At 44.3% G+C, this 27,676-nt stretch overlaps 1 protein-coding gene across 4 annotated transcripts; it reads right to left on the bottom strand.

Moving 5' to 3' along the window:
* LOC147634541 (protein EMBRYO SAC DEVELOPMENT ARREST 30-like) lies at positions 1–27,676 on the bottom strand. 4 transcript variants are annotated; one of them, XM_086803620.1, is made up of 12 exons: positions 26,462–27,330; positions 26,266–26,337; positions 26,084–26,168; positions 10,548–10,618; positions 10,351–10,439; positions 10,032–10,275; positions 3,069–3,181; positions 2,865–2,955; positions 2,648–2,776; positions 2,006–2,559; positions 1,056–1,632; positions 83–759 (listed from the first exon to the last, which is right to left on the bottom strand). In XM_086803620.1, the coding sequence occupies exons 5-11, from the start codon at positions 10,389–10,391 to the stop codon at positions 1,146–1,148; spliced, it is 1,659 nt and encodes a 552-aa protein (XP_086659746.1). In that variant the 5' UTR covers positions 10,392–10,439; positions 10,548–10,618; positions 26,084–26,168; positions 26,266–26,337; positions 26,462–27,330; the 3' UTR covers positions 83–759; positions 1,056–1,145. The 4 variants fall into 4 exon arrangements, with proteins under 4 accessions (XP_086659744.1, XP_086659747.1, XP_086659746.1 ...); XM_086803618.1 differs by lacking the exon at positions 26,266–26,337 and having other exon boundaries at positions 1–759; positions 26,462–27,676; XM_086803621.1 differs by lacking the exon at positions 26,266–26,337 and having other exon boundaries at positions 1–759; positions 1,056–1,628; positions 26,462–27,676.

Raw genomic sequence — 27,676 nt, 5'->3', positions numbered from 1 at the left:
AACAGTAACATAACCTGGCTTTCACTCCTATCAAGGCCAGAGCCGTTAATCAAGGCTCTCATATCAATTTTACACAAGCACTGACAATGTAAAACCACAAACCAGGGCCTCCTTGGAAAGATGCAGACCAGGTATGGAATCATTATACTACATGGTCTTGCAATCATGATAAGAGCAGCTCTCAAAATAACAGTACAGAATTTTTTCTATAGTAGCCTCAGTTTAAAAGAAATGTCTTCAACCCCCAGTGAGCACTATGCAGATAAATCATATAAATATATACATGTGCTCATGCAAACTAGAACATGCATCCCAGATAATGATGACTGTAAAGTGAAGGCACAAATTTCCTTCCCTTGAGTGTCTGAGATTACAAATTGATCCCATAGGGGTTTTGCATTGGTGTAAATGGTATTTAAAGCTCCCGGTGAGCCACACATATGTACCCTAGAAATCTTGCTAAAGGATCTCTCGTTCAGACCCTACCCTAGGGTCCGAATATAGCAAAAGGATAAATCAGCACTCTCAAAAGAAGCGGACCCACTTCCAAAAATCAGTATAGAAAGGCTAAGGACATGCAGCTTCTCGAACAAAAAATAAAAACATGTTGGAGCAGCCAAGTGAGGATTCTGACTGCCTTTTCTTCGCAAACATGATGTATACTCTTTTAGTGATTGATTGAACCTGCTTCCCGAACCTATTTGGTGCCACTACTCGGCCAGTTTTCCAATACAACTGGGATATATGTGAAGAAAATTTCTGCAACCAAAATGAAGTCACTGTATAAAATTTAAAACTCAACGTTTCAATTCCAAAAACATACCCATGCAACATGCACACATGCATGTGCAAGTATGCACGCACCCACACGTACATGTGCATGCATGCCCATTCACATCTGCAAACCCAGACAAAAACGCGTGTGCATACAACCCACCAATGTGCATGCGCATGCATCCAACTTCCCCTACCTACACACCGACACATGGACGCACAACTACACACATTCACGAGGAATGACTCCTAATGAAGGTACTGATGCAAATTTGAAATACCTTGCAGAATCTGAATCTAGAGTAGAAATTGCAAGAACAAAACCGATCCACTGCATATCTCAGAATCTATGACGATAAGAATTGACGCTCCTAGTCATCTGGTTCAGCTTCCTCATCAACATCCTGTGTGTTAGCGTCCTGTACTGTCTTCTCTAGCTCTACAATCGCCGGTTCTTTAGCTGACAGTAAGTCTGGCGGCAAGGCTAGCCCCAAAAGTTCTTCCTCGGGCTGACCATCCAAGTATCCGTCATTCGTATCTGCCTGACCCTTATTCATAGATGTACTATCTTCTTGTATCCAACCAGGACAAATGTCCTCACCAAACACGTTCAGGCTCCCCGGTTCTTGCTTTACTGTATGCTTTTTCAAGGTTTTTTTAATTTCTGGCACCACTCGGCACATACATTCTGGAAGTGGATGTGAAAGAAATGATAGTGGCTTTGTATTGTGCAATGATGCAGTCAAGCCGTCCTTTCCCAGTGTTTCCTGAAAATGCCGTCGCACAGAAACCATCCAGCTTCGATTTGGATGATAAAGCTGCTCGCCTATTCCCTCCAGAAGCTCCACAATAACCTTCCTGACCAGTTGTTGATTGAAAAGTATTGATTAAAGCTAAAGCTTAATGCTCACAAGTATTGATTAAAGCTAAAGCTTAATGCTCACAACTAAATCCCGCCCCCCGCCCACCTCCCCCCCACCCCTGCCAATGGGTGTGTAGCTTAACCATGTGGGTGTGTGACTGGGAAGGGGAAGGTCCTGAATTCAAATCCACACAGGCTCCCCAGCGGCATCTGGGCCATTTGTGGCCATAATTGTACCGCCTTTGGGTGGGAGACCAGACGCTTTCAGGTGGGCACTCAAGTTGCTACTACCTAAGGATCTACTCAAGAAAAAAACAAAAGTAAACCCCACCCACACAAAAGAAACCCCATATAAGACAAAATAAGTACCTGTTAGGGCGGTATGTTTTGGAAGCAGCTGATTTATACAGTCGATGACCCATTACCAAGCTTGCAAAGCTCGGTAAACCATTCCTGTCCCGCTCAAAACCAGGGAAAAATGCACTTCCTTCCACACACACGATGTAATCCAATGCAGCCCACAGCAGTCTATGTCCTCGTTCTCTAAGATCATATGGGGTGGGATCAGGTTCCTTAGACACATCACCTACCCAGCCCCACCAACCTTCCACTTCATGAGAAAACTTCTGTCTGCCTGGGGGAGGTGGAAGTGGTCGTGGTCGAGGACCAGCCTTCGCCCATGATTCAAGCCTTTCTTTTTCAATGCCGATGATGAGATGTGGAGGTGGTGACGTAGGTAGAGGTTTTTCAGGTCCAAACAATGCTGCCCTTTCCTCCTCAGTTGTGAGCGTCAAACGATCTTCTAAGTTGCTAAACATGGCGCGCAAGGGAACTAGTACACGCTGCCCACCAAAAATTTCCACTCCTGATATATAAATCCGAGTGTGCGGTCCATAACCCAATGCACGGAGCAGGACACCCACCTGTCTCGAGCATGCAAAAAGTAAGAAAACCGGAGTCCTTAAAAATGTCGTGTAAGCAGCAGTTTGTTCTTGTGTAGAGTCCACTCACCTCTTCTGGCATAAGAGGGCAAGACCCGTTCTTTCTCTGCAACTCCGACTCCACATCTACTTCTCCTTTAACGACCCCTTTCTTTATCATCAAAGCACGCCTATATCTAATCAATTGTGTGTGAACATCCTATGTACAAAAAAACAGAACTTGAGCTTTTCTCAACCAAGAATCTCTGAGAGGAAGAAGTTAGTTCATTTTCAAGCTCAATTGCAACCTGGTATCGCTCTCCACAGCCATGATATGCAAGGGCCTCTAGCTCCAACCCTGTGTGGAAAGCCAAGTAAGGTTGACCTAAAGCCTGCAACCTGCGCTATCACCGCAAAAGAAACCTGGCTTAAACCTCCATTTTACAGGCATCACTGTAAAGGTCTTAAATTGAGAAAGAACCATCATCACTCAGCCCACTTTGTTACATCACCTCTGAACCATTCGAAAACCCAGCTCCTTGACCTCAGGCCGGAATTGAAGGGCTTCAAAAGCAACCCTACATCGAAGCCTTTGATATTCGACCAGATTAGCTGGCAAAATAGCCTGCATCAAAAATCAGTCAAAGCTGTTTAACAAAGAATAAAGTCTGTAATTTCAAAGTTAAAAATTTAAAAGATAGGGTAAAGAGAGAAATAAAGAAAGAAAGTAATATTAATGACAACGAAAGACCCCCCAGGCATCTATGACCATGGTACTATGGATATACTAAGCCATGGCAAACTGAAAGAAAAAGTAAAGAGAAAACATCTAACACTAGTGTATGTACATGTAATCAGTAACTGATCATGTGTAGAGTCAGATATGCCATGATCAGCTAATGACGATACCTGCCTCGGCTAGATCTGATCTCATGGCAGAGGGAATGCCAGGCCTGTGAAGGAAGCATGTCATAACGGCATAGAATCTCCTGGATTTTCCTCTCTCGGATGGAGGGTTGTAGTCCTTTGGACCGGTATGGGTGGTGTAGTTTGATGTGGATGTCTGTACCGCAAAGAAATCTGTGATGGCTCTCTGAGAGGTGTCCTGTCGAGGTGTGGGCATGTCTCTCTACGTGCTGCTTCAGTACTACATCCCTAGGTCGTCTGAGCTCCATCGAGTACATGCCCAAGCATCTTTGATACTCATAATGTATAACCCATGTAAGCGGGGCGAATCCCTACCGGAAAAGGCCCATATCTCATAGTAGGTCAGGAAGTTAAACATATAGTGTGCCTCATCCTCTACCTCTCCCGTGGTACATACTCTTCATATCCTCTTCTCCCATGAGGTATACCCGGCTCAGTCGGTCTCTACCCCCCGAAGGCGGTGGGAGGATACCCTGACCTGGCCAATCGTGATACCGGTCTTTGTCAAGAGTGTATACATGCTGAATGTAAGTGACAGCAAAACAGGCATCTATAACCAGTGGGGCCACCCCGCACTGGTTATAGATGTGATGTGGTACTGATGGCTTAGTCTGCATGTATAATGTCATGTGATACTGATGGCTTACTTCTGATCGTGTGTGACAACATCATCACCAGTAACCTCTCTATGTTCCTTCACTCATCCATGCGGCTGGTATGATCATGTAATGCGCCACAAGGCCTTCGTCAGTGCCTCAGTCCTTGAACTTGGTGTAGAATTATCTGAGTCTTCGACCGGAACCATGCTTCCACTTGTAAAGAAGAATCTGCTCTATCTCAATTACTTATGCTTCCTCAACCACTTCAGGCTGCTACTGATCCAAAACCTCTTGCAAAGATGGGTCCAACATCATAAGGCTTCAACAATGTTATGAACCTAGAGCTAATCCTCGGATTAGCGAGCCTAACCCAACATGGTTAGGGGACCCTCAGATTAGGAGATAGGAGGCAAATATAGTGGGCCAAGGTTCAAAACTAATAAACTAGGCTCCTGGCTATCCATGGCAAGTTAGCTATTTATAACAACAATTATCACTATATAAGTGATGCCTTTTTATTATATGAGAGTAAGATGTGCCGTGCACTTCTGATGGTTTGTGCTTGGACCACAGTTTCTACTCCTACCGTGGACATGGCAAATCATGGATAGTCCCTGTGGTGGACAGGAACTAGTGGTATGAATGGAAGTAATATTAGGGTTACCTGTAATCTCGGTCAAGTGAGCTCCATTAGGCTCCTATTTTTTCTGTGCTTGAGGACAACTCCCTTTCCAATGGCTTGTCTGGCCACAAGTAAAGCACAACCCTCCCAAATGTTTTGGAGCCCACAAACCTCAACTTTCATTTACGTTTGGATTCTGGTTCATCGTTGCCTGAGCTTTTTTGCTATTGAGAAACACTCTTCTTACTCTTGTTGGCAATTGTTTCTTCATAAATCTTTGCAAAACAGATAGCATCCTCAAGTGTTTTGCAATTATTGTACCTCACTTGCAGCTTGTGATGGGGGATGATCCCCGTATAAAAAAACCAAGCAAGGTGACCACGTCCATATGTGTTGCTTTCACCAACATCTCTGTAAACTTGTGCAAAAAGGTGTCAAAGGACATGGTCTTCATATCCAGCTCTGTAAACCTCGATTCTACATCATACTCATCCACCACCTGGAGGAAATCATCCCTAAACATCTGCTCAACACTAGTCCAAGCAATAGGCTTGTTCCAAACCTCTCCACCAGGACAGCTTTCCCTTTCAGGAGGCCCTGCACCATCTATCTTGGGACTCTACTCGGCTTCACACAATTAGGTCCTTATTAAGGGAGCTAGAGGAGACAGATTTCCACTTTCTCGCTTGGTCCGACAGGGCTGCCCTCTAGCACCTTACCTCTTTTGGACATGTCATCTCTAGCATTTAATCTCCATTTTATTTCCCCTTTTTTATCCAGTAGGAGAAGAAGATGCAAGGGCTCAAGCCTTTATCTTCGCCAATTTGATGATAATGATGAGGAAACTGCAGAAAAATCGTGGGATACCATCCAGAGGAGGTATCACCATGAGAACTCTACTCAAAAGGTAGCCTTGGAGAATCAGCTCTCCAACCTAAAGATTGCTGATACTGCTAACATCAAGGATTTTGTTATGGAGTTCATAACCATTTAGAAGCAGTTGGTCTCTTTGGGGAGCAAAGCTACCAACGAGGACTTTGTCAATCAGCTCCATGCCAAAATACACTAAGATTTGATGGAAACTTGCTCAAATACAAAAAGTAAATTGTTGAATTGACAAGACACACAATGAGCCGGAACGGCCGACCCCTCCCTCAAATAAAGTATATTGATCTTGGGAGAATCAAGTACATAGTGTCATGGGCATTTCTGACCAGATTTCCATACCAATGCATATGAATACAGTGTTGCAAACAAGTGGTTGTCGATATAGACTTGCAACTCACAATACCCTCTCAAGTGCCCATGTTCCCTACCATCTGCTCTCTATTGTTCCACCAACACATGGTAGCAACATAGTGTCATGGGCATTTCTGACCAGATTTCCATACCAATGCATATGAATACAGTGTTGCAAACAAGTGGTAGCAACAATCTGCAAGAGAGCACGTAGGACAAGAGAACACTACACAGGGTATGTGATCTTGTGATCCGGTTCCTCCCTCTTGCTACTTGCTTCCATATTTAAGCATTTAAGCTTACCAATTGCAAGTAGAGTCTATGATAGCGGAAGTCTTCGCGATGGAAGTCCTTGGAACGAAGAGATCTTCGATTTGTCGCATTTCTTCGCGCGACAAAAGTCTTCAAGAGAATGAAGGGAACCTTGGGAAAGCTTCCCCTGTGGTTCAACTTGAGAAAGGAGGACTGAAATTAGGGTTTTCAGCGGTGGACATTGGGTTATGTCCACCTTGGGACATCAGTGTGTGTGAACACCGGGCTGGTCATAATTTATAAGTGAGTTTTGGTCACCCAAAACTTAATGAAGTGTGTACACACACTTATAAATTAGTGCTTACTCCTAAGGCCAAGTTTATGACCAATACTTACCACCTATCACATGCCACATAACCATGTCAGCAGATAGTTTCACACGCACAATTCGCGGGCGAACGTCCCCTTACCCAGAACTACACATTAGTCAAGCAAGCATGAAAACAGCATGCAATTTCCATTGCAAGCAAGCTTATAAGGATGCTATGCACTGCAGCATTGGTATGGACAATCCCCGTTCATGAGACTATACCAAAATAGACGTGCTCCAGGCAAGTACACGCGATACCAGATCCAATGGAACACCAATCCACCAAGCATTTCCGGGCATGTACACGAAGACACAAGTCCCAACGGGAAGCCAAGTCCACAGTATCACATGAGTGGCATCAAACCCCGGCATATACAACTGCCATGGACACCAGTCCAATGTACATACATGATAAGAGAGCACGGGTGGAATTGGGTGGCCAAATGGTGACACTAGGGACCGCCTACAAAATTCTAGCCAAGGCTATCAACTGGCGACTACAGCCCTTCCTCCCCGATTTGATCCATGGGACGTAGACGGGTTTCGTCTAGAATCTAAGCATCCTAGACAGCATCTGTACTTTTCAGGAGGCGACCGCTTTGGCCAAGTTCAGGCAGCACGATCTTATTATTCTCCTCCTTGATTTTGAGAAGACCTATGACAGAGTGGAGTGGGGCTTTTAGGAGGGGACGATATGCAGGAGTGGGTCCGAGGTGTTTCTGGACTCTACTTGGCTTCACATAACTAGGTTCTTATTCAAAGACCTAGAGGGGACATATTTCCACTTTCTCGTTCGGTCCGACAGGATTGTCGACGACTGGCACCTTATCTTTTTCTATTTGTAGCCAAGGCCATGAGTAGTTTTCTCTCTGCTCAAGATACAGGGCTCGAGGGACTCCGTTTTCCTACCCACGCGCAGGAGGAGCTCCTTGATTCAATGTTCATCCATGACACAGCAACCAACATACCTATCCGAAGATGAGGGAAACCTCTAGAGATTTGTTGAGGCAATAGAGCAGATCAACGAGCACAAGTCATGTGGATTTTGGATTGGCTTATCGTCCGCCCCAACTTGGCATCGCGACAGTTGAGGCTTTTCGATGGATCCCGAGGAGCACTCCAATTCGTTATCTTGGATGCTAAGTGGGCATCGATATCTTCCCAGCAACTAGCCCCTCTTCTTTTGAGCATTCGGAAGAAGCTCTTATACTGAAGTTTAGCTAGGCAATCGCTAGCTAGATGGGTCGTGGTGGCAAACAAGGTTCTTCTCGCCACCATGTGGTACATCACCTCCTTTCCATGCACATGAATGGCACATAGACCCTCCACCGGCCAGGGTGGCCAGATAGAGATTTTGACGTTTGTGGATTTGGGTGGGCCGTCCTCTCATGGATCTCCAATGGGACCCGGGGGAGTGGACATGGCATGATCCAAATGACAGGAAGGAGACTCTTGGTACCCCCTTTTTTGCCTACACCGCACGACTGGGCTGAAGGATTCACATGCCAGAGAATGAGATTGCTCTAGCAGCACCATGACAATAGCAATCCCAAGGCCTCCCTCCAGATTTCTGGAAGAGGTTGTGGGATAGTTTTTGGCCACAAAAGATCGCTCTCTTTTTGTGGCAACTTGCACATCAGAACTTGGTAGATGGCACTTGGCTGGCCATTGGAGGTAGGCTAGCAGCCTATTCGAGGTGTGGCCATCCCTAGGAGTCCCAGCGTCATTGTCTTTGGGATTGCCCAAAGGATTGGTGGGGCTGGTAGCGGATTCTCTACATTATCACTATGGACTAGGCCCCCTCCTGCATTGTTACGTGGGGCACAGTTGCTTGGGTCACCGAGGTTGAGGCCATCATGTCATATGAGGGAGGCCCTTCGCGTCTCTCACCTTCGTATTTCAGCAGTGCAAATCCCAACTCTATCTACCGATCACTAGACTCTAGGTCGTAGCCAGAGATGGGAGACTTGCCGCAGTATTGTTGCATGGCATATCTAGAGAGCTCAATGCATCGAAGCCATTGAAGGCACCCTCACCCCACCAGCAGAGTTCATCTAGAGCATCTAGCTTAAGATCATTCATACCCTCTATGGACAAAGGGAGAAGCTTGAGGGTGGTTCAGATCACATGCAAGAGCATCAGGAGGCCTTCTTGAGAGTCACGGTCCTGTTCTTCTCCTAGAGTGGCCAGTCGGAGGAGAAGAGCATCCTCCCGCTTTTATATTTCTTGACTCTCGCTACCCATGTGGAGCCAAGTTTGTACTTCGCCATTATGGTTGTTTTTCTTGGAAACTAATAGAAGGATCTTTTTCTTGGGAAAAAAAAATCATGTTCAAGGTCCAAATGAGCTCTATTTTCACATGAGTTTTTGAGACTAAAAGAAAATTTTCCATTCAGATGGATTTTCAAAACTAAACTTTTTCTCTCTAAGATTATTTTCTCTATCTAGCTTTTTACTTGGTAAATGTGAAGGTTTTACATACCATTCGTAAGCTTCAGGAGGGATCTTACATATATGGTGGACATCACAGATTTTGGGCATGAAAAAAGTCGTGGGCTTCTAGATACAGATGTCAACCGGTTCTTAAAGGCGTCCACATCTACCATTACATGGGAGTTTTTGAGAGGATGACTTCAATGGGCATTTTTATAAAAACTTAATGGAAAAAAGTATCATCGCCACCATTTCTCTACTTTGCGTCTGTTATGTGCCTATTTTGGATGATCATTGCCTTATGTCCATACAATGATGTTCGTACAGCACAACCCTCCTCCAGACCGTATTGTTCTCTGATTTGCTGTACAAGGTGTACATTCTCATTTATATCTTGTGGCACAGGTGTTCTTCCTGTTGGTGGTGTATATGTGGTTGCTGTTTATTGTACAGATGCATCTACTTTCTTATGTTCCATCTGATATGGCTGTAGAGTACTATAATGAACTTGCAGATGGAGGTAAAGATTTGATCATGCAACATAGTACAGTGCTGACACGGTTCTTGAAGACTCTCCATACAACTTTAAAAAATATTACATGGCACCTGCTATCCATATGCAACTGCCTGCATGAAAACACTGTAGCGTATTTCCAACGACTCTTATGGCTTTCCATAGATCTCGGGAAAACAGCTATGTCTACAGCCCATTAAAAATCAACATCCGATGTAGGGTTCCCAATCTCTAGATGGCATCTTCCATGGTTGGTATTACCTTATGTATGAGAATTGAGTATGACCTATGCTATCACCAATAATACCTGGCGATACATACTCTTGAAAAATTATAGCTGTGCGCTTTTTCCTGTGATCCTCACATAGAATCCCCTTTCAGTAAGACGTTACCCTCATGTTATATCTTATCATAACAAAAGTGCATGTTAACAAACAACTCAGAACCCCTCCTCACAATACATATTACAATTCCCATAGTTACCATTAAGGCATGTTTCATGATGTTATCATTTTGTACCTGTAAACAACCACCTCCAGATATGATAAGGCCGAGTACTCCTCGCATCTTCAAGTCTGGTAAAACTTCCTTGAAATAGAAATTTGTTGAGGCCCTTGATGGAGGAGATTTTAGTGTCATCATCTTCTCCTGCTTGACCATTTTGAATTGCTTAGGGAGATTCTTTAGGATGGGCACATCATTTGCAAGGGCAGATATAAAGTGTTCTTCATCATAGATATAGCCAAATTCTTTGAACTTTGAGCTGCAAAGCAAATCAAGTTTTCAGATGACTGCACCATCTGGCTAAGACGTCAATCAAAACAAGCCAATTACCAACCTTATCCCTTTTGCAATGGCAAGTTCTTGAAGCTCTGGCATCACAAGGGTTACGTTTAAGAGTCGAGCAACAACCACAACATCACAAATCTGCCATATTTGGAACAGCATTTGTGCATTAACAAACTCACAAATACAAGATGAAGCGGAGGCAACAAAAGAAAAAACAAGCTATGTGTATGATTTAATGAATCTTACTGATGATCGAATGTCATGAAACCCTCCTTTGATTCGCACAAACAAGAAGCCATTGTTAGCCTTAGTAGGGCCTGTTAATAGTGATATGACAGCAGTTCAACTGTCAGCTCATAAGGCTCACCTTGCCCTAATTGCATCCACTGTTTTCAACATTTCATAATGGTTGGCAGTGCCAAAGAAAGAGAGCGGAGAAAACATTATATGAACTCGACTGTCAGTAATTCCCTTCAACCAAAAGTTTAAAACATGGTATGGTTTACCATTAGCCTGCATTTGCTTTTCTAGCCAAGGAAAGGGGAGGGGGGGGGGGGGGGCGGGGAGAGAGCGAGAGAGAGAGAGAGAGAGAGAGTCATATTAACCTCATGAGGTGGAAGACAAGCTATGAAACCTACTCACAACAGTACAGAAAAAATTCAGTGACCAGAGGAATAGCTGGGAGTTATGCTTTAAAGTGTTTCTTGGCCTTGGGGCTCGTCTGTGAGCAAGGCGGCGATGGCAAGAGTCTTTCCTGCTTGTGAGAGGAAGAGATGGGTGTCATCCATGTTCTCAAAAACGTAGAGCGCACATGAATGAGAGCATATGAAGGCCACTTTAAGAGGATATTTTGCTCTGTCTCTTACTCCACAGCAACACATCTGACAGGTCTTACGTGACTCCAATTTCCCAAGCCAGCACCCAACCTTGGATCTGAGGTGATGAGAACCTAAGCAAAAGGTTACCATTGTGCAGATGGCATGTTTTGTGACCAGTTCAGTCAAGTAGCTAGGTGTCTTCTGTCCTTTCTAAGCAACAAATAGACTTTCGTGCCAGGACTGACTTGTGAGATGTAATGGGCATACTTGGAGCCATTTGTCTTTTCTATTAGGCATTGCATTTGAAGAAAAACCTCCACTTTGAAGGGCTTCCGTCCGATACACCACTGTTTGTTATCCATCACCCATCTTGAGATCAAGAATTTTTACTTTCTGGTCTTTGCACCTTACAACATGCCTCTCATGCCATCTTTGGAAGCCTATGAGGGACTACGTCTCAACATTCTAGAGTAAGCAATCAGCCCTTTTCTTTTGAATGACTGTTGTTATGTCCAGGACAGGTTCATACTAGCGCCTGGGCCAAGGGCCAGGTGAAGCAAGCGCCCAATAGGAGATAATCTAGCCCACACGGGTGGAAGCTATTGTTATTATGATCATCGAGTCGGACTCGGAGCGCATAGCCCATCGGGGGGCTCACCACCGACACCTGTAGGGTGTGGCTTGGTGGTATGGGAAGCCAAGTCTTACCGTGGGGGGCTCTGCCCAAGATGTACCTATAGCCTCCAACTCGGGGGTGAGTTCAATCCATAGTCAAATGGGATGCGAAAGGGGGACGGGGAACGGGGATGGAAAAGATTGAGAATGGCCATTCCCTATGACTGTAACTTGGTTGAACACAATGCTAATCAATACACTAAGATTTCATGGACACATGCTCAATACAAGAAGTAATTTGCTGACAAGAGACACACAATGAGCCGGAACGGCCGGCCCCTCCCTCAAATGAAGTATATTGATCTTGGGAGAATCAAGTACATAGTGTCATGGGCATTTCTGACCAGATTTCCATACCAATGTATATGAATACAATATTGCAAACAAGTGGTTGTCGGTGTATACTTGCAACTCACACTACCCTCTCAAGTGGCCACGTTCCCTACCACTTGCTCTCTATTGTTCCACCAACACATGGTAGCGACAACCTGAAAGAAAGCACGTAGGAAAAGAGCGCACTACAGGAGGTACGTGATCTTGTAATCCGGTCCCCCCCTCCTGCTACTTGCTTCCATATTTAAGCATAAAAGCTTACCAATTGTAAGTAGAGTCGATGACAAGTAAGTCTTCGTGATGGAAGTGCTTGGAGTGTTGAAATTTTCGATTTGTGCCTATTCTTCGCGAGACAAAAGTCTTCAAGAGATGAAGGGAACCCTGGGAAAGCTTCCCCTACGGTTCAACTTGAAAAAGGAGGGCTGAAATTAGGGTTTTCAGCAAAAAGACCAAAAATTATAGCAAGAACGAGGGCTGCTCTGGTGAATTTCAGTCATTGGGAGTGTGTAGGAGAGTAATTAGCACCTGGAAACACTCTTGGGAGAGGAGAAAGTGCAGAAAATACAGCCCAAAAGGCCTCATGAAGGAGGCGTTGTCATGTGCATAGTGTGTATCTACCGTGTGCTACACGCACACAAGACTAGCTTCGAGGTTTGGGGAAGCTTGGAGCTAGGCAGGCTGATTGGCGAGCTGAGTTAGGGATAGCCTAACGGACGGGCACCCTAGTATGGACGGGTGGGCGCCCAAGTGTGGACGCCCGATGACCGGCCAAGAACCTATAAAAGGGTGGCCAAGGTTAGTCATTAGTTCATGGAGTCTCGCGTGTCTTTGTGAGAGCTCTATGGTCAAGAGCCTGGATCTAGTACAAACGTGCACCTGCTTTATGCAGTCGAGGCCGGCAGCAGTCTCGAGGCCCACGAGGGTAGCTTCGTGGCGGTATGGGTGGGACGTCACAAGGTAGAGATTGGTCGGTACGTCCATCTAGTTAGCTCAGCTCGTGGCTCGGTGGGGACAGCCAAGACTTGTGTTGCCACGGCTGTCAAGGTTGGGAGGTAAGTCAGGCCCGCAACCCCCTTCCTGTTTGTTTGGTTTGTTTGGTTTGTTTGCAGGTTTCGAGTCTTGTACCAGGAGCGTTCTACGAGGTGACCCTATGGGGATTTGACAGTGGTATCAGAGCAAGCCTCGAGAACGAGTAAGTCGGTAGGTAAAGAAGAAGAGGTCTAAGAAAAGGTACGAGTTCAAGAAGATTGCTGTTTTTCTGTGTATACTATTGTTTTTCAAGTTCAGCATGTTGCTTTTGCATCGTAAGAACCCATGAAGAAGGTTTTGGTCTAGTATGGGTTGTTTGTTGTGCAAAGAAGAAGGCTAGATGTGTTTCTTGCAACTCTATGAACACTTTGAAGAGAGATAAAAGAAGAAAAAGCCTGTCGGCTGTTCATAAAGAGAGAGAAAGAAAAGCTTGTGTGAAGCTTGTGTGAAGAAGCTTGTATGCACAGCCGGACTGGTTAGTGTAGGCAGGCTAGCACGTTCACGCTAGTAGCCTGTACACGCAACCAGGCGCAGGCGTCACCAGTATGCGTAGGCAAGCACAGGTGCGCAAACTATATGCAAGCGCGCTGGTACACCCAGGCGGCATACGCAGACAGCAGTTGGCCCAGTTGCGTGGCAGGTGATGGGCTCTACAGTGTCGGGCATCAAACTCCAGTCGTATGCAGACACGTGTATGCGGGTACCAGTCGTATGCAGGTGGTATACGCAGGCAAGCGCAGGTGCGCAAACTATATGCAAGCGCGCTGGTACACGCAGGCAGCATACGCAGACAGCAGTTGGCCCAGTTGCGTGGCAAGTGATGGGCTCTACAATGTCGGGCATCAAACTCCAGTCGTATGCAGACACGTGTATGCGGATACCAGTCGTATGAAGGTGGTATACGCAGGCAAGCGGCGCTAGGTTGCTGCAAAGAAAGCGTGGAAAAAAAGCATGCGAGGGGTGGTGGGTTTTTTTAGATTACGTTTTCTTTTTAAAAGAAAATCCCACGCCTTGCTTTAGCGTTTTGAACCTACACTTAAGGGTTTAAAAAACCCAAGTATTGCTTTGTTAAGTGTTTTTTTTAAAGAAAACCAAAAAATATAGATATATATATATATATATATATATATATATATAATTATTATTATTATTATTATTATTATTATTATTATTATTATGCAAAAAAAAACACAAAAGCAAAAGCTATGTTAGCTTTTGGGGAAGCCTATATATTCCCCTTAAGCGGGGCTCTTGCCACACATCTCTCAAGCTCTCAAGCTCTCTAGCACTCTCCTTGTGCAAGATAAATATTTTCTCTCCTCTTGCCCTCTTCAAGATGTCAACCCAAGAATCCAAGTTGGTGCCCATTCTCGAACGTGAAGACCTACCGGCTACGGAAGCCACCGATGGCGATCTTTTCGACGATTTTGTTTCAAAATTAAATTTCCAAGAGTTTACAGTTGCTCTCGAAGCTTCTTCCTCGGAACATCAAGCACAAATCGCCGCATAGATGCAGGCTTTACAAAACTCCATCTCTTTGTTGATCACTGCCCTATCTACTCTTTCGGGTATGGATACTTTGGTATCTGCTTTAGGCCCCAATATTACTCCCGAACAGTTTAGGGGCGAGCAAAAGCAGCGTACCAAAGAGATCGTGGACACTTGGCTACATAAGTGGCAAGTCCATTTTCAGTTTCATCCATATAACGATGGCAAAAAGATCCAGTTAGCAGCAGGTTTCCTCTCAGGTAAAGCTTTGCTTTGGTGGAAAGAACTCAACCCTAAACCAACGACTTGGGCACAATTCGAAGAAGTCTTCAAGAAAAAGTTCCTTAAGAAAGAGGATGACTATGATATTGTTGCTCGGTTTGCTACTTTGACCATGACCTCGTAGAACCTCACTTATGTTTCTACCTCCAGAAATTTAGGGACTTGCAGATGAAAGCTACGAAGATGGATTCCACCACTCTTTTGGGTTTCTTCGTAGCCGGTTTACCCGACTCGTACCATTTACATGTTAAAAACAAATGCAAAACTTTGGACGAGGTCATACATTCCGCTCGTATCTATGATGATACAATGGTCTCTTCCAAGTCTAAACCCGTGACCAGGCAGGGGAACAAGCACAAAAGGAAGTTCTCCGCACCGATGGCTAGCACGACAGAAGGAAAGTCTTCGGACCAACCTTCATTGAATTCTACTTCGACCCCAGCAAAGAAAAAACATCTCCTTAAGGCTTTGAAGCTCAAGAAGGAGGGACGTTCCTTCATTTGCGAAGAAAAAGGACATATGCGTAACGAGTGCCCGAAGCAAAAGGGTGCAAAGACCAACGCAGGACCCAAGCCAAAGGCAGCTAACTTGGCGTGCATGATCTTCTCCGAGTTTATGGAGAAGTGAATGGCCATAGAATCCACATTCTTCTAGATCGCAGCTCACACAATTTTGTTAATTAAAAACTTGTGCAGAAATTGGGTCTTGACACAACACCCAGCGATCATACCTATGAGGTACGCCTACCTGCGGGTCGGCAAGTATGGGATCGAGAGGTGGAGATACTACCGATTCGGATTCAGGACTACGAAGATACTCTGGAATGCTATATTATGCACCTAGAGCATGTAGACTTGTTATTAGGGATTGAGTGGTTTAAGACTCTTCAAGTCCAGATAGATTGGTCTAGTCATATTTTTTCTTTTGAACATAGGAACACCCAGTATAGTATCTTAGGTAATTGTATACATCTCTCTCAGGGACCTCTTGTACATACAGTTGATTTTGGTAATATAATGGATTCTTCCTTGTATACTACTTTCCATTGTGTCTTGATTCCACTTTCTTCAGTTCTCATACCTTGTATGGATGTCAATCAATTGAGTGTTTTTGAAAGCAAAAAATTAAAGAAGATACTTAATTTGTTTCAAGATGTATTTCCTAAGGAACAACCATCAAGCTTACCACCTGAAAGAGCAGTAGATCATCGTATTGACCTGGTCCCTGGTGCTCACCCTGTTAGTATTCCACCTTACAGGATGAGCCAAGCTGAGGAAGATGAGTTGGCCAAACAACTCGAAGATTATTTGAGGATGGACCAGATCCGTCCAACTAAATCACCTTGGCGCACCTGTGTTGCTTAGGAGAAAGAAGGACAACACCTGGAGAATGTGTATAGATTACAAGAGATTAAACAAGCTGACAATTAAGAACCGTTATCCTCTCCCTAAATCAGATGACCTGATTGACCGGTTAGCCGGAGCGAAGTATTTCACAAAGATAGATTTACGTACTGGCTATCACCAGATACGTATTCATGAAAGACATGTCGAAGAACCGCCTTTCGGACTAGGTATGGCCATTACGAGTTTCTCGTATTACCTTTAGGGTTAACCAATGCTCCAGTCACTTTCCAGCAAATGATGAACGATCTTTTTCGTGAACATTTGGAAAAATTTGTGGTTGTGTTCCTGGATGATATTTTGATATATAGTCGTACTCTTGAGAATCACGTTAGACACCTCACGATTGTCTTAACTATTTTAAGACAGAATCGACTGTATGCTAAATTAAGTAAATGTGAGTTTTTCATGACAGACATCATTTACTTGGAACACTAGATCACTACAGATGGATTGAGCATTGACTATAACCAGGTTCAGAAGGTTCTCGCCTGGCCTATGCTGCAGACAGTGAAACAACTTCGTTCTTTTCTTAGTTTTATTGTTTTTCTTCGGAAATTTGTGCAGGAGTACTCTCAGCTCACACTACCGATGATCGACTTGTTGAAAGGTCGTGGACGTAAATCGAATCAGCCTATCACTTGGAATAACGATTTGGATATGGCCTTCAAACTTTTGAAAGATAAAGTCAAGGAAGCACCTATCTTAGCATTACCTGATCTTAGTCGGCCTTATGTTCTTGAAACTGATGCCAGTGACTATGCAATCGGGGCTGCTCTATTTCAAGATGGTAGACCTGCTGCTTTCGAGAGTAAAAAGCTAGGCGACACTCAATTTCGTTGGCCAACCTTTGAGAAGGAGCTTTATGTTGTGATTCACGCTCTCAAGGTTTAGAGACATTATTTATATGGCTCCGAGTTTGTGGTATTGACTGATCATCACTCAATCAAGTATGTGTGTGATGCCGATGATTTGAGAGGAAGGAAAGCTCGATGGGCTGAATTAATAGAAGATTTTGATTTTGAGATTCGTTATAGAAAAGGGTCCATGAATAGTGTCGCAGATGCACTTAGTCGAATTAGAAAGGTGAATACTTTGTCGTTCACCGAGATTTCTACTGACTTATTTCAGTCATTGAGAGGGCTTTGCAAGACTGATAGTTATTTTGGTCCATTTTGGCAGAAGATCCAAGACGGGACCTCATTGATTGACCAAGACTCAGTGATAGAGCAGTCTACCATTCAGGCTGCAGGAGGTCATGCATGATTCGAAATGGTTTACTATTCCATAATGACAAAATTTGTGTACCACAGATCCCGGACATTAGGTCCAAGATTCTTAAGGAGTGTCACGACGCCCCTTCTACTGGACACCCTAGTGTACACAGGGCATGATCGTTAGTGAAACACACTTTTTATTGGCCAAAGATGAAAGAGTATGTAGAAGATTATGTTCTCAAGTGTCAAGTTTGTCAAGCAAATAAAGCTAACGCTTTAAATAGGCTGGGCTATTGCATCCTTTGCAAATCCCAGGTAATAAATGGGAAAGTATTTCCATGGATTTTATTACCGGATTGCCAAGAACCAGTCAAGGCCACGATTCGATTTGGATTGTGGTAGATCGCTTGACAGAAATGGCTAGATTTTTACTGACACGGAAGACCATTATAGCTACACAATTAGCACGGCAGTTTATCAAGCAATTGTTTAGACTTTACGAGTTACCACAGGACATAGTCAGTGATAGGGACTCTATGTTTACAAGTGACTTTTGGAGGCTTGTTTCTGAGAAGTTGGAAACAACTTTGAATTTGAGTTCCTTAGATCATCCTCAATCTGATGGCCAGACTGAAAGAGTGCATCAGATTTTGGAAGATAAGCTTCGAGCATATATATCCAAACGACATAGTTCATGGGAGGATTATCTTTCTATGTTAGAATTTGCATATAATAGTACTAAGCATACAAGTATAGGTTTTAGTCCTTTCATGCTTATGTATGGTTTTCAACCTAGATCACATGTTACAGTGGGATTCTCAGGACTTCAGCATGATGCAACACGTAATTTTTTGCAAGATATGCAAGAAATGTTACAAGTTGCGAAGGTATCTATTAGCAGTGCTCAAGACCGAGTCAGATTTTATTCTAATAGACATCGTTCACCCAGAGAGTTCTCTGAAGGAACGATAGTGTATTTGCGAGTTCCGAAAGATTTCGAAACTTTATGGACGAGTCGATCTCCGAAATTATTCCCTAGATAATGTGAACCATTTCGTATTACACGACGGATTGGTTCAGTCGCATATGAATTGGATTTGCCTTCTCATGTGAAAGTTCATCTTGTATTTCATGTCAGTAGACTTAAGGAAGAACTGGGTGGAACAGACAAGTTAGTTACTCCTCAAGAAATTATAGATGTTGAGGACATGACATTTGTTCCATACGAGCCTGAAAAGATTCTTGGATTTCGTGAAAGAAGATTGCGTTATACACTTATCACGGAATACAAGATTAAGTGGAAGGATCGTGTTGAGGAGGACGCTACATGGGAGACCTTGACTACTCTTCGGAGAGATTACCCTGGCTTTTAAGTAAGCTCAGGAGTGAGCTCTTAGAGGAAGGGGAGTATGTCATGTGCACAGTGTGTATCTACCGTGTGCTACATGCACACAACACTAGCTTCGAGGTTTGGGGAAGCTTGGAGCTAGGCAGGCTGATTGGCGAGCTAAGTTAGGGATAGACTAACGGGCGGGCACCCTAGTATGGACGAGCGGACACCCAAGTGTGGACGTCCGATAAACGGCCAAGAGCCTATAAAAGGGTGGCCAAGGTTAGTCATTATTTCATAGTGTCTCGCGTGTCTTTGTGAGGGCTCTATGGTCAGGAGCCTGGATCTAGTACAACCGTGCACGTGCTTTATGCAGCCGAGCCTCACGAGGGTAGCTTCGTGGCGGTACGGGACGCCACGAGATAGAGTTTGGTCGGTTCGTCCATCTAGTTAGCGCAGGTCGTGGTTGGTGGGTACAACCAAGACTTGTGGGCTTACCCACGGTTGTCAAAGTTGGGAGGTGAGTCACGCATGCACCCCCTTCACGTTTGTTTGGTTCGTTTGCAGGTTTCGGGTCTTGTACCAGAAGCGTTCTACGAGGTGATCCTATGGGGATTTGACAGGCACCTACTTCTAGAGAGAGAGAAGAGTGAGGTGGTGAGTTGTCCACTCTAGGTGTCATGTGGATGCTATGTGGTGCAAGGTAGAAAGGACACGTGGCTAGTTACTCCCTTTATACAAAAGGGATAAGATATGGGCGGTGGACATGGTCATAATTTATAGGTGAGTTTTCGTTGCCCAAACTTAATGTATACACACTCCCTTATAAATTAGTGTTAACTCCTAAGGCTAGGTTTATGACCAATACTTACCACCTTGTCACATGCCACATAACCACGTCAACAGACATTTTCACACGCACGGTTCACGAGTGGACGTCCCCTTACCCAAAACTACACATTTGTCAAGCAAGCATGAAAACAGCATGCAATTTCAATTGCAAGCAAGTACATAAAGAGACTATGCAATGTAGCATTGGTATGGACAATCCTGGTTCATGAGACTGTACCAAAATAGACCTGCTCCAAGTAAGTACACGAGATTCCACACCCAATTGAACACCAATCCACCAAGCATTTCTAAGCATGTACACAGAGGCACAAGTCCCAACGGAAAGCCAAGTCCACAATATCACATGAATGGCATCAATCCCCAGCATATACAATTGCCATAGCCACCACTCCAATGTACATACATGATGAGACAGCACGGGTGGACCAATTAGGTGGCCAAATGGTGACAGATGTTGCAATCCCCAACATTCCCGAGTCTAAAAATGCCCATTCTCTGTGACTATGGTTCAAACTGACTCTATGACTAGGAGGTGAGCCTTAGGCCTCGCTCCTATGTGGTTTCACATCATGTAACACTAGTATCAGAGCGGTTATGGAACTTGAATATAGGAGGTTGTAGGTATCGCACCAAATTCTCTCATTTGGTCAGGTGCAGCGAGACAAGATGCACGGAAGGGTGGGGGTGGGCAATGCCTCACACCCTAGGTATGAGAGATGGACGTGCTAGGACAATGGCTTTTAGGGGCAGCCAGCCAAGGCAGCTAATATGTCCACCAATCCAAGCCCAAAAGGATGAGCCGCATTCGCAACCAGGCTGGCTGGTCCATGTAGGCATTGGGCCATACAGGCGGCAATCATAGCCAGCCAACGCTAGGCGTCCAATAGGCATCCACGAGCAAGCCATCACTACGCATACAAGCCGCATCCAAGGACAAGCTTGTGCCTTCTGCGCGTAGGTGCAAAGCCATGGTCAAGCTCGTTGTAAGTACCACATACCTAGAAACCCTAATAAGTAACCTGCATCAAATATGAATCAATGACCGCAATAGATTGTGGCTAGTGACTTTCACTCTCTTCTCTCTCTCTCTCTCTCTCTCTCTCTCTCTCCTTAGTACTCTCTAGACTCTCTCTCTCATGAATGATCATTGATGACACACAGATTCTCTCTCTCTCTCTCTCTCTCAACCCTTAATCAAACTAATCCTACCCTTAATAAGTTAATTTCAACACACATTAATCATTTTTTCCAATTCAAGAAATTTCAATTTTCAAAAATTCTCTCAATTTTCAAGAATTCCCTCTATTTTCAATCATTCCCTAAGTCCTCTATTTTCAGAAATTACCTCTATTAATTATATATTTTTATTTTTTTTCCAATCATTCCCTCTATTTTCAGAGATGGTCAAAATCCTTCTTAGCATTCTTGGCATAAAACAGGTCATAAATACAATTTCTAATGAACTCTCATCTTTTCACATCGTTCCACATCATTTCCCATTATTCCACATTCTTCTTAAATTAATTCACTTTGCTTAATCCACATCCAATCATATGTATTCCCATCGTCCTTCATCCATTCTCATCTAATCACATCATATTACATCTCATCACATCTATCCACCTCTATCCTCATCACATCACATCCATTCACGTCTCATCTCATCTATTCTCATCTAATCACATCATATTACATCTCATCACATCCATTCACATCTCATCTCATCTATTCTCATCTAATCACATCATATTACATCTCATCACATCTATCCACCTCTATCCTCATCACATCACATCCATTCACGTCTCATCTCATCTATTCTCATCTACCCATATCCATATCACATCACTTCACATCTCATCTCATCCATTCACATCTACCCCGATCCACATCACTTCACATCACATCTCATCCATTCACATCTATCCCGATTCACATCACATCCATATCACATCTCATCTCATCCATTCACATCTATCCCCATTCACATCACATCACATCCATTCACATCTATTTACATCACATCCATTCACATCTATTTACATCACATCACATTCACATCCATTCACATCTCATTGCATCTATTCACATCCATTAAGGAGAGAGAGAGATATATATATATATAGAGAGAGAGAGAGAGGAGCACCTTAAGTAATAAGGCTTAGCAACCCCTAGTACTGGAGAGCAGACGAGTGTTGGTACCGGATCCGGGAGCGCACAATATGATGCAGGTACGAAAACGCGACGGCGACCCAAAACACGAGCAAAAATGATAATAAAAAAAGGTACTGAACTCTACGCGATGCAAAAGCGACAGGTTAGGGATTTTTTTTTAAAATGTCCACGTCAAATTCCGTACGCCGTACGGAACGTATGGATCCATACAAACCGTGTTGTACGTACTACGGACTGAACCAATCCATACCAGTACGGAATGCAACTATGGCCTGGACAATGTCTGAGATTTCTGCCTGCGTTGTCCATGGGACCGGGCCCACCTAGGCATCCTGGGAACGTGTGTGCACACCTATTTGGGACTAACAGGTGGTCTACAGTTCTACTTGTGTTTTGCAAGTGGTATGTATTCCCAAAAACTCAATTTATAGCTTTATACATTCACATGCTAATAATTATTAGTGCAGGTGGTTCACACTCACTTATAAATGACAGGACAACTTATAAGTAAGTAAACATTGGCATGACTTATTTAATACACGTAGCAACCAAAAGCTGGGCACTGGACAATTTTTGGGTCTCCTTCAAGTAGGCGCCCTCTTCTGGACCTAAAAAGCACCCATCAAAGCTATTTCTGGCGGTGGGACTCTATTATTGAGAGAGAACCCCAGTTAGGGCTGGGCGCATGCTTCTCTGGTATGAATGGAGTGGTCAACTGGTTTTCTCTCTATTTTACAGCCTGCTGTGCTGCTGTGCAGCCATCTATCACGACACAAGCCTACTAGGTATCAATAGAAGACTGGCCGACTGTGTTTGCAAGTTCTCCTACTGCTGGCCGGCTATTTACAGGTCTGAAAAGCTGCTGGCCAAGACATATAAACAGGAGGAAGAGCTGGTTGAAGGGTGGGGACAGATCCTCTACTGTTTGAAGATCTTCTGACTTATGTGCAGCTGCTGGCCGATTTCTTCTGTGGCTACTAAGGGCTGGTCAACTTACTCTATGAGCCAAACAGGAAGAAGACGATGATGTTGAGTTGTCCCGGGCTGATGTGAGTGCTATGGACTATCCATAGTTGTCCTGCATGTGCTTGATGCCAGAAATGCTCACTTGTGCTAAGAATTGTCAGCAAATTTAGTTTATGTAATGTATTCTTGTTTTTATACTTGTACTGGAAGAGATAGGTGCTAGCCATGGGAGAATCCTTGGGCACCCGTGAAGTTGTATTTGGAAGTAGACTCCTTATTGGTAATCTAACCATTAAGGGAAGGGGTCAGTCCATCTTCTTGCCCCTAGTGTGGTGTTCTGTGCAGATTTGTTGTAAGCCCAGCGGGGCGTGCAATGACAGACTCAACCACGTGTCCAAAAGATAAAAATATAAAGAGAGAGGGGAGAGAGAAGGGAACGGGGATCTTGCACAATACACCACATTGAGGGGAGAACAAGCCCCGCTCCCTTTCAAGAATTTATTCAGGAACAATCCACGGGCATGCTGGCCAAGATCAATACAATCAATGAATACAAAACAAACAAATATACCAGTGTAGGATATCCAAGTCGATGTTGATGTCGACGCACAAGATCTCTGATGCCGAGCATACCACCGGGATGACCCACAAGTTTCTCTCACCGAGCTAGTACCAGATCCAATATCCTAATCCAATGGATCCGAAGTCCAATAAATCCAAATCCAAGTCCAAGGCCAAGTCTAAATCCAAGTCCAAGTCCAAATCCCAGTCCAAAATCCGTGCTCCATGTCTAAGTTTTGTATTCCATGTTCATGTTCAAGTTTCATGCCCAAGCTCTATGTCCAAGTGCTTCATATCTATGCTCAAGTTCAAGCTTCCATGTCCAAGCTTCATGTTCCATGTCCAAGCTCTATGCCCAAGTTCCACGTCCAAGCTCAAAATCCACTCGCTCATCCCATGAAAAATCTCCACAATTCCTATATCCTTGTTGATCATAAAAACCTTAGAGAAGCTCTTTCTGGCAAGAAAACTGATATAAAACTTGTTTCAGTTGTACGGATCCGTACAGTCGCACGGAAAGATGGTGATAGTGGCACTATAGTTGCTGGAGGCGCTCTGAAATCAACGAGTAGCGATGAAAAACTCCATGATTTGGTTCATAGATGATGAGGATGAAGATAATCTCCACGCTTGAACGAAGATGGCAACGCGATGAAGAGGTTCTTCTTCAACTTGACGCTAAAGAGAGGCTCATGCTTCTTTTACACTTGGGAAAGCCTTGCTTTTTGACAAAAAGTGATGCTTTTGCTTCGCTTTTGCCTTTTTGTTAAATATTATTAATAATAATAGTCAAAGTTCTTGATTTGTGCTTTTACAACTTCAGGGCCTTGCTTTTTGGCCCTAGAGTTGGTTTTTGAGAAAGCAATTTTTAGCTTTTTGGTCCGGCTTAGTCTCCTCTTTCCAATGGTGCCCTTAGCTCGTGGCCAACCCTATGTGACTTTTTGCTTTTTCCTTCTTTTTGACCAAGAATGGTGCTTTTTCTTAATCAATCCTTATGGACCCTGTCCCCATGTCTTCTTCCACCTGTCTGGTGTCCGGGCATGGATTTCATTATGTGAAATAGAGCTAGGAGGGCCATATAGTTACATTTGTCATCTCTTTTTGCTTGGCATGCTTATATGTATTTTCAGTTTTCACGATTGATAAGATTTTCCGTGATAGCTGCCCTTTCGTTTACAGGGAGGAGATCCCGACACGATGAGATCAGCTTCAAGATACGGCTTTAACCTTGGCTGAGGAGCGATTTCTTGGAGCAGTAAAAGGCAGCCAACTATTGCCTTGTCTTCCACTGAGACAGTATCAGTCTGCTTGTGGTGCTGCTTGCGAGGTGGTGTGGCTACGGAGGTTACTTGGCGAGATTGGGTTTGCACAAAAGGAACCCACGGTCATCCAGTGCGACAACCAAAGCTGTAAAGCTATTGCTCGAAACCCGTTCTTCCATGCCCAGGCCAAGCAAATAGAGATACAATATCATTTTGTTCGTGAGAAGATTTTGGCTGGTGACATCTTGCTAGTCTTTTGTTCAACGGAGACAATGCGGCGGACCTCTTCACGAAGCCTCTACCTTAGCAAATGCTCCGTCGGCACTCCACCTCACTGGGGTTGGTTCCACATCCAGGAGCCGAGAGGTGTGAGCAATCATCTCGTGTGTACCATATTACACTATGGGGAGTGAGGACCAGAGTTGTGTGTGTGCCTGCCCAAATGAGTGTTTCTCCATTTTTCCCCATTGTCCATTTTATTCCTTACGTGGGGGCTGTTTTCTTTTTCCCTAGTCGGTTGTAGTAGATTGCTGCCAAGAGGGCCTGACTGTTGCTGGCCGGCCAGGCCTAGTCATGGCTGACTAGGTGGTGCTGGTCGTGGGCCAGCCGACTAGGCATTTTGCTGGCCGATTGGGACGGGCGTAGTCGTGGGCTTCCACAGGGGCTGTCAGCCCAGTTCCCATTGGCCGACTGGCTGCCCCTTCTTGTATATATACCACACTTGCCCCCACACTAGGTTGTATCGGATATTGTGTATATAGCAGAGTTTATACAGCGCTTCTCTCTCAATTGTTTGTCTCACTTCCGCTGCTCATTCCGACAGCCACAACTAGCACAAAGTCTTTCACATAATGTTTTTAGGCTGTGGCCATAGTGTTTAATTATATTAGAAAAACCCCCCAAACCAACCAGTCACAACTAGGACAAAGACTTCAAAAGGATTCTACAGGTCTTGCCTTGCCTTCTTTAGAACCTCCTGTATCTTTCTCCACCTCTAAAACCTGCAAGCACTAGTTCCTTGGCACCTAGTGTTCGGTTACTTAGCCATTGAAAGCAATTAAGAGGTCCGCTATTTAGAAGGTTCTACATGTGGAACTCTGAAACCTGATAAACCGGATCCTTTGTGTAGCCTCAGGCCAGATTAGGATGCCAAGCAAGCAGCACACTTCCCAAACTTCCTAGCTAAGGAGGTTCAGGCATGAGATGCTAGTTTGAAATCTTCAAGTTATAGCAAGCTTTCATACATCTCTAAGACTCTCAGGAGTAAGCAACTACTGGTCAAATAACCCAATGTTTTGCATTATGGTCATCTTGGTTCCTTTCAAATGTTATATTGAAGGGTTGTTTAGAATCAACCTTCAGAAGGAGTGATACAAACAAAAAGCATGTACCTGGAAAAGGTGCTCTTGGTGAAGCAAATGGGCGTAGAGGCTTCAGGGCATTTATGGGCTGCCAAACTTTCTCCAAGCTGGGTGTCTGTAAAGAAATAAAGATTATAAAGGCCGTTAAACACACTTCCATATATAAACCATTTTTTGTGTTGGAAGATTCAAATTGAGGGTTTCCAATATACTTATAATAGGGGAACTACGAAAATTGCAATCCGAAAATTGGAAATGAATTTGTTTCTTCACGCTGAAATTTACTGCAACCTTGCAAAAAAATGGAGGCTATTTTACCCGGAGTATGCTGATCACACATGTGTGTATGTGTGTGAAGATAATGATGACTGGTTGAAATCTCAAAATTTGCTCAAAGGGCATACTCACCATCCTGGAAATGTCTTCTGAGATGGGCCAGCTAACCATGAATGCCTGCAGGTCTGAAGGTGCACCCACCAGCTTCCACACTGAGTAGCGAGCAAGAAAAACGTGTGTTGCAAGGGAAAGAAAAGATAAGGCCAGACCCAGCAAGGCAACCAGCTTAATCTTGGATTTAAAAACCATCTTGCAAAACATCAAAAGATTTGGGCACTTTGGTCAAGAATCAACCATGGCTGAAAAGGCCCTAGATTACGGCTGATTGTAATTTTGCTTAAGCGGGGCGACAGCTTAATAGCTTAAACCATGGCTAAAACTGCTTTAATCTATGACTAAGATGCTATGAGTTACAAATTTAGTGAGACCTAAAACAGCAGAAGACATGAAGTCATGGACTGCTCGCAAAATGGGCTGTTTTCGGAAGAAGGCAGTTTGGCCATGGATTTAAGGTAGAAAAGAATAAAGATTGGGCCGAATGGGCGACAACCCAATAATAAGGGGCTGTTTCCAAATGGCATCAAACTACAAAGAAGGCCATGTCCAACAGCTTAAACCATCGCCAAGAAACGCATGGCTGTACAGAACATCAACATGCAAATTTGGCCAACTGAGCGGCAACTCCAGAGCTTGAAGCATGGCTGAAATGGGTTTGAACTGCATTAAAACGCATGAAGCATGGCTGAAATGGGTTTGAACTGCAAACCAGGCGAAATGGGCAACAACCCAAGAGACCAACAGCTAGATTTGGCCAAAGTAGGCATAAACTGTCGCAAAGCGGGCGGGTTTGGCAAGTGGGCAGTGGGCACTGCCGGGTAGTATGAGCTGGAGTGGAAGAAGAAGGGGCTGTAGAAAGAGGGCGCAGTTTTCGAGGTGTGCACAGGGCAGAGACTCCAGAGATACTCAAGCAAAATGGCAGAGGGAGGTGGAGCCTGGAGACTAGGACTTAGGACTCAGGAAATAGAACTGCGATTAATTAGCCTCTGACCTGACAAGCACATTGTAGGGCAGGCAGGAAAACGATGGAGAAAAGGCGCAAGGCCTCAAGTTTGGGCCGCGGGCGCCGCGATAAGGTAGTAAATGCAACGAGATGTGAATGAAGCAACCTTCAAAGCCTGTGCCACAGCAGAAAAGCAAAGAGTTTTTAGAGACAAAAGGAAGACCTCCTCACTACTTGTAAGCTGTACCTACTCCCCTCCGAGGTGGGATACACCATGTATGTGCCAT

Source organism: Cibotium barometz, chromosome 10 (genome assembly GCF_041138505.1).
Source record: "Cibotium barometz isolate CiBa-2024 chromosome 10, ASM4113850v1, whole genome shotgun sequence".
NCBI classification, from domain to species: Eukaryota; Viridiplantae; Streptophyta; class Polypodiopsida; order Cyatheales; family Cibotiaceae; genus Cibotium; species Cibotium barometz.
Note: the sequence above shows the minus strand (reverse complement) of the source record. Positions and strands in the feature narration are given on the sequence as shown.

Coding starts and splice junctions, on each gene's coding strand:
- LOC147634541 (XM_086803618.1), bottom strand. CDS start 26,650: ATGTTTTGCAAGATGGTTTTTAAATCCAAGATTAAGCTGGTTGCCTTG. Junction 2,560..2,647: donor GCCCTCTTATGCCAGAAGAG/GTGAGTGGACTC, acceptor TGCTCGAGACAG/GTGGGTGTCCTGCTCCGTGC. Junction 1,633..2,005: donor AAAACATACCGCCCTAACAG/GTACTTATTTTG, acceptor ACAACTGGTCAG/GAAGGTTATTGTGGAGCTTC.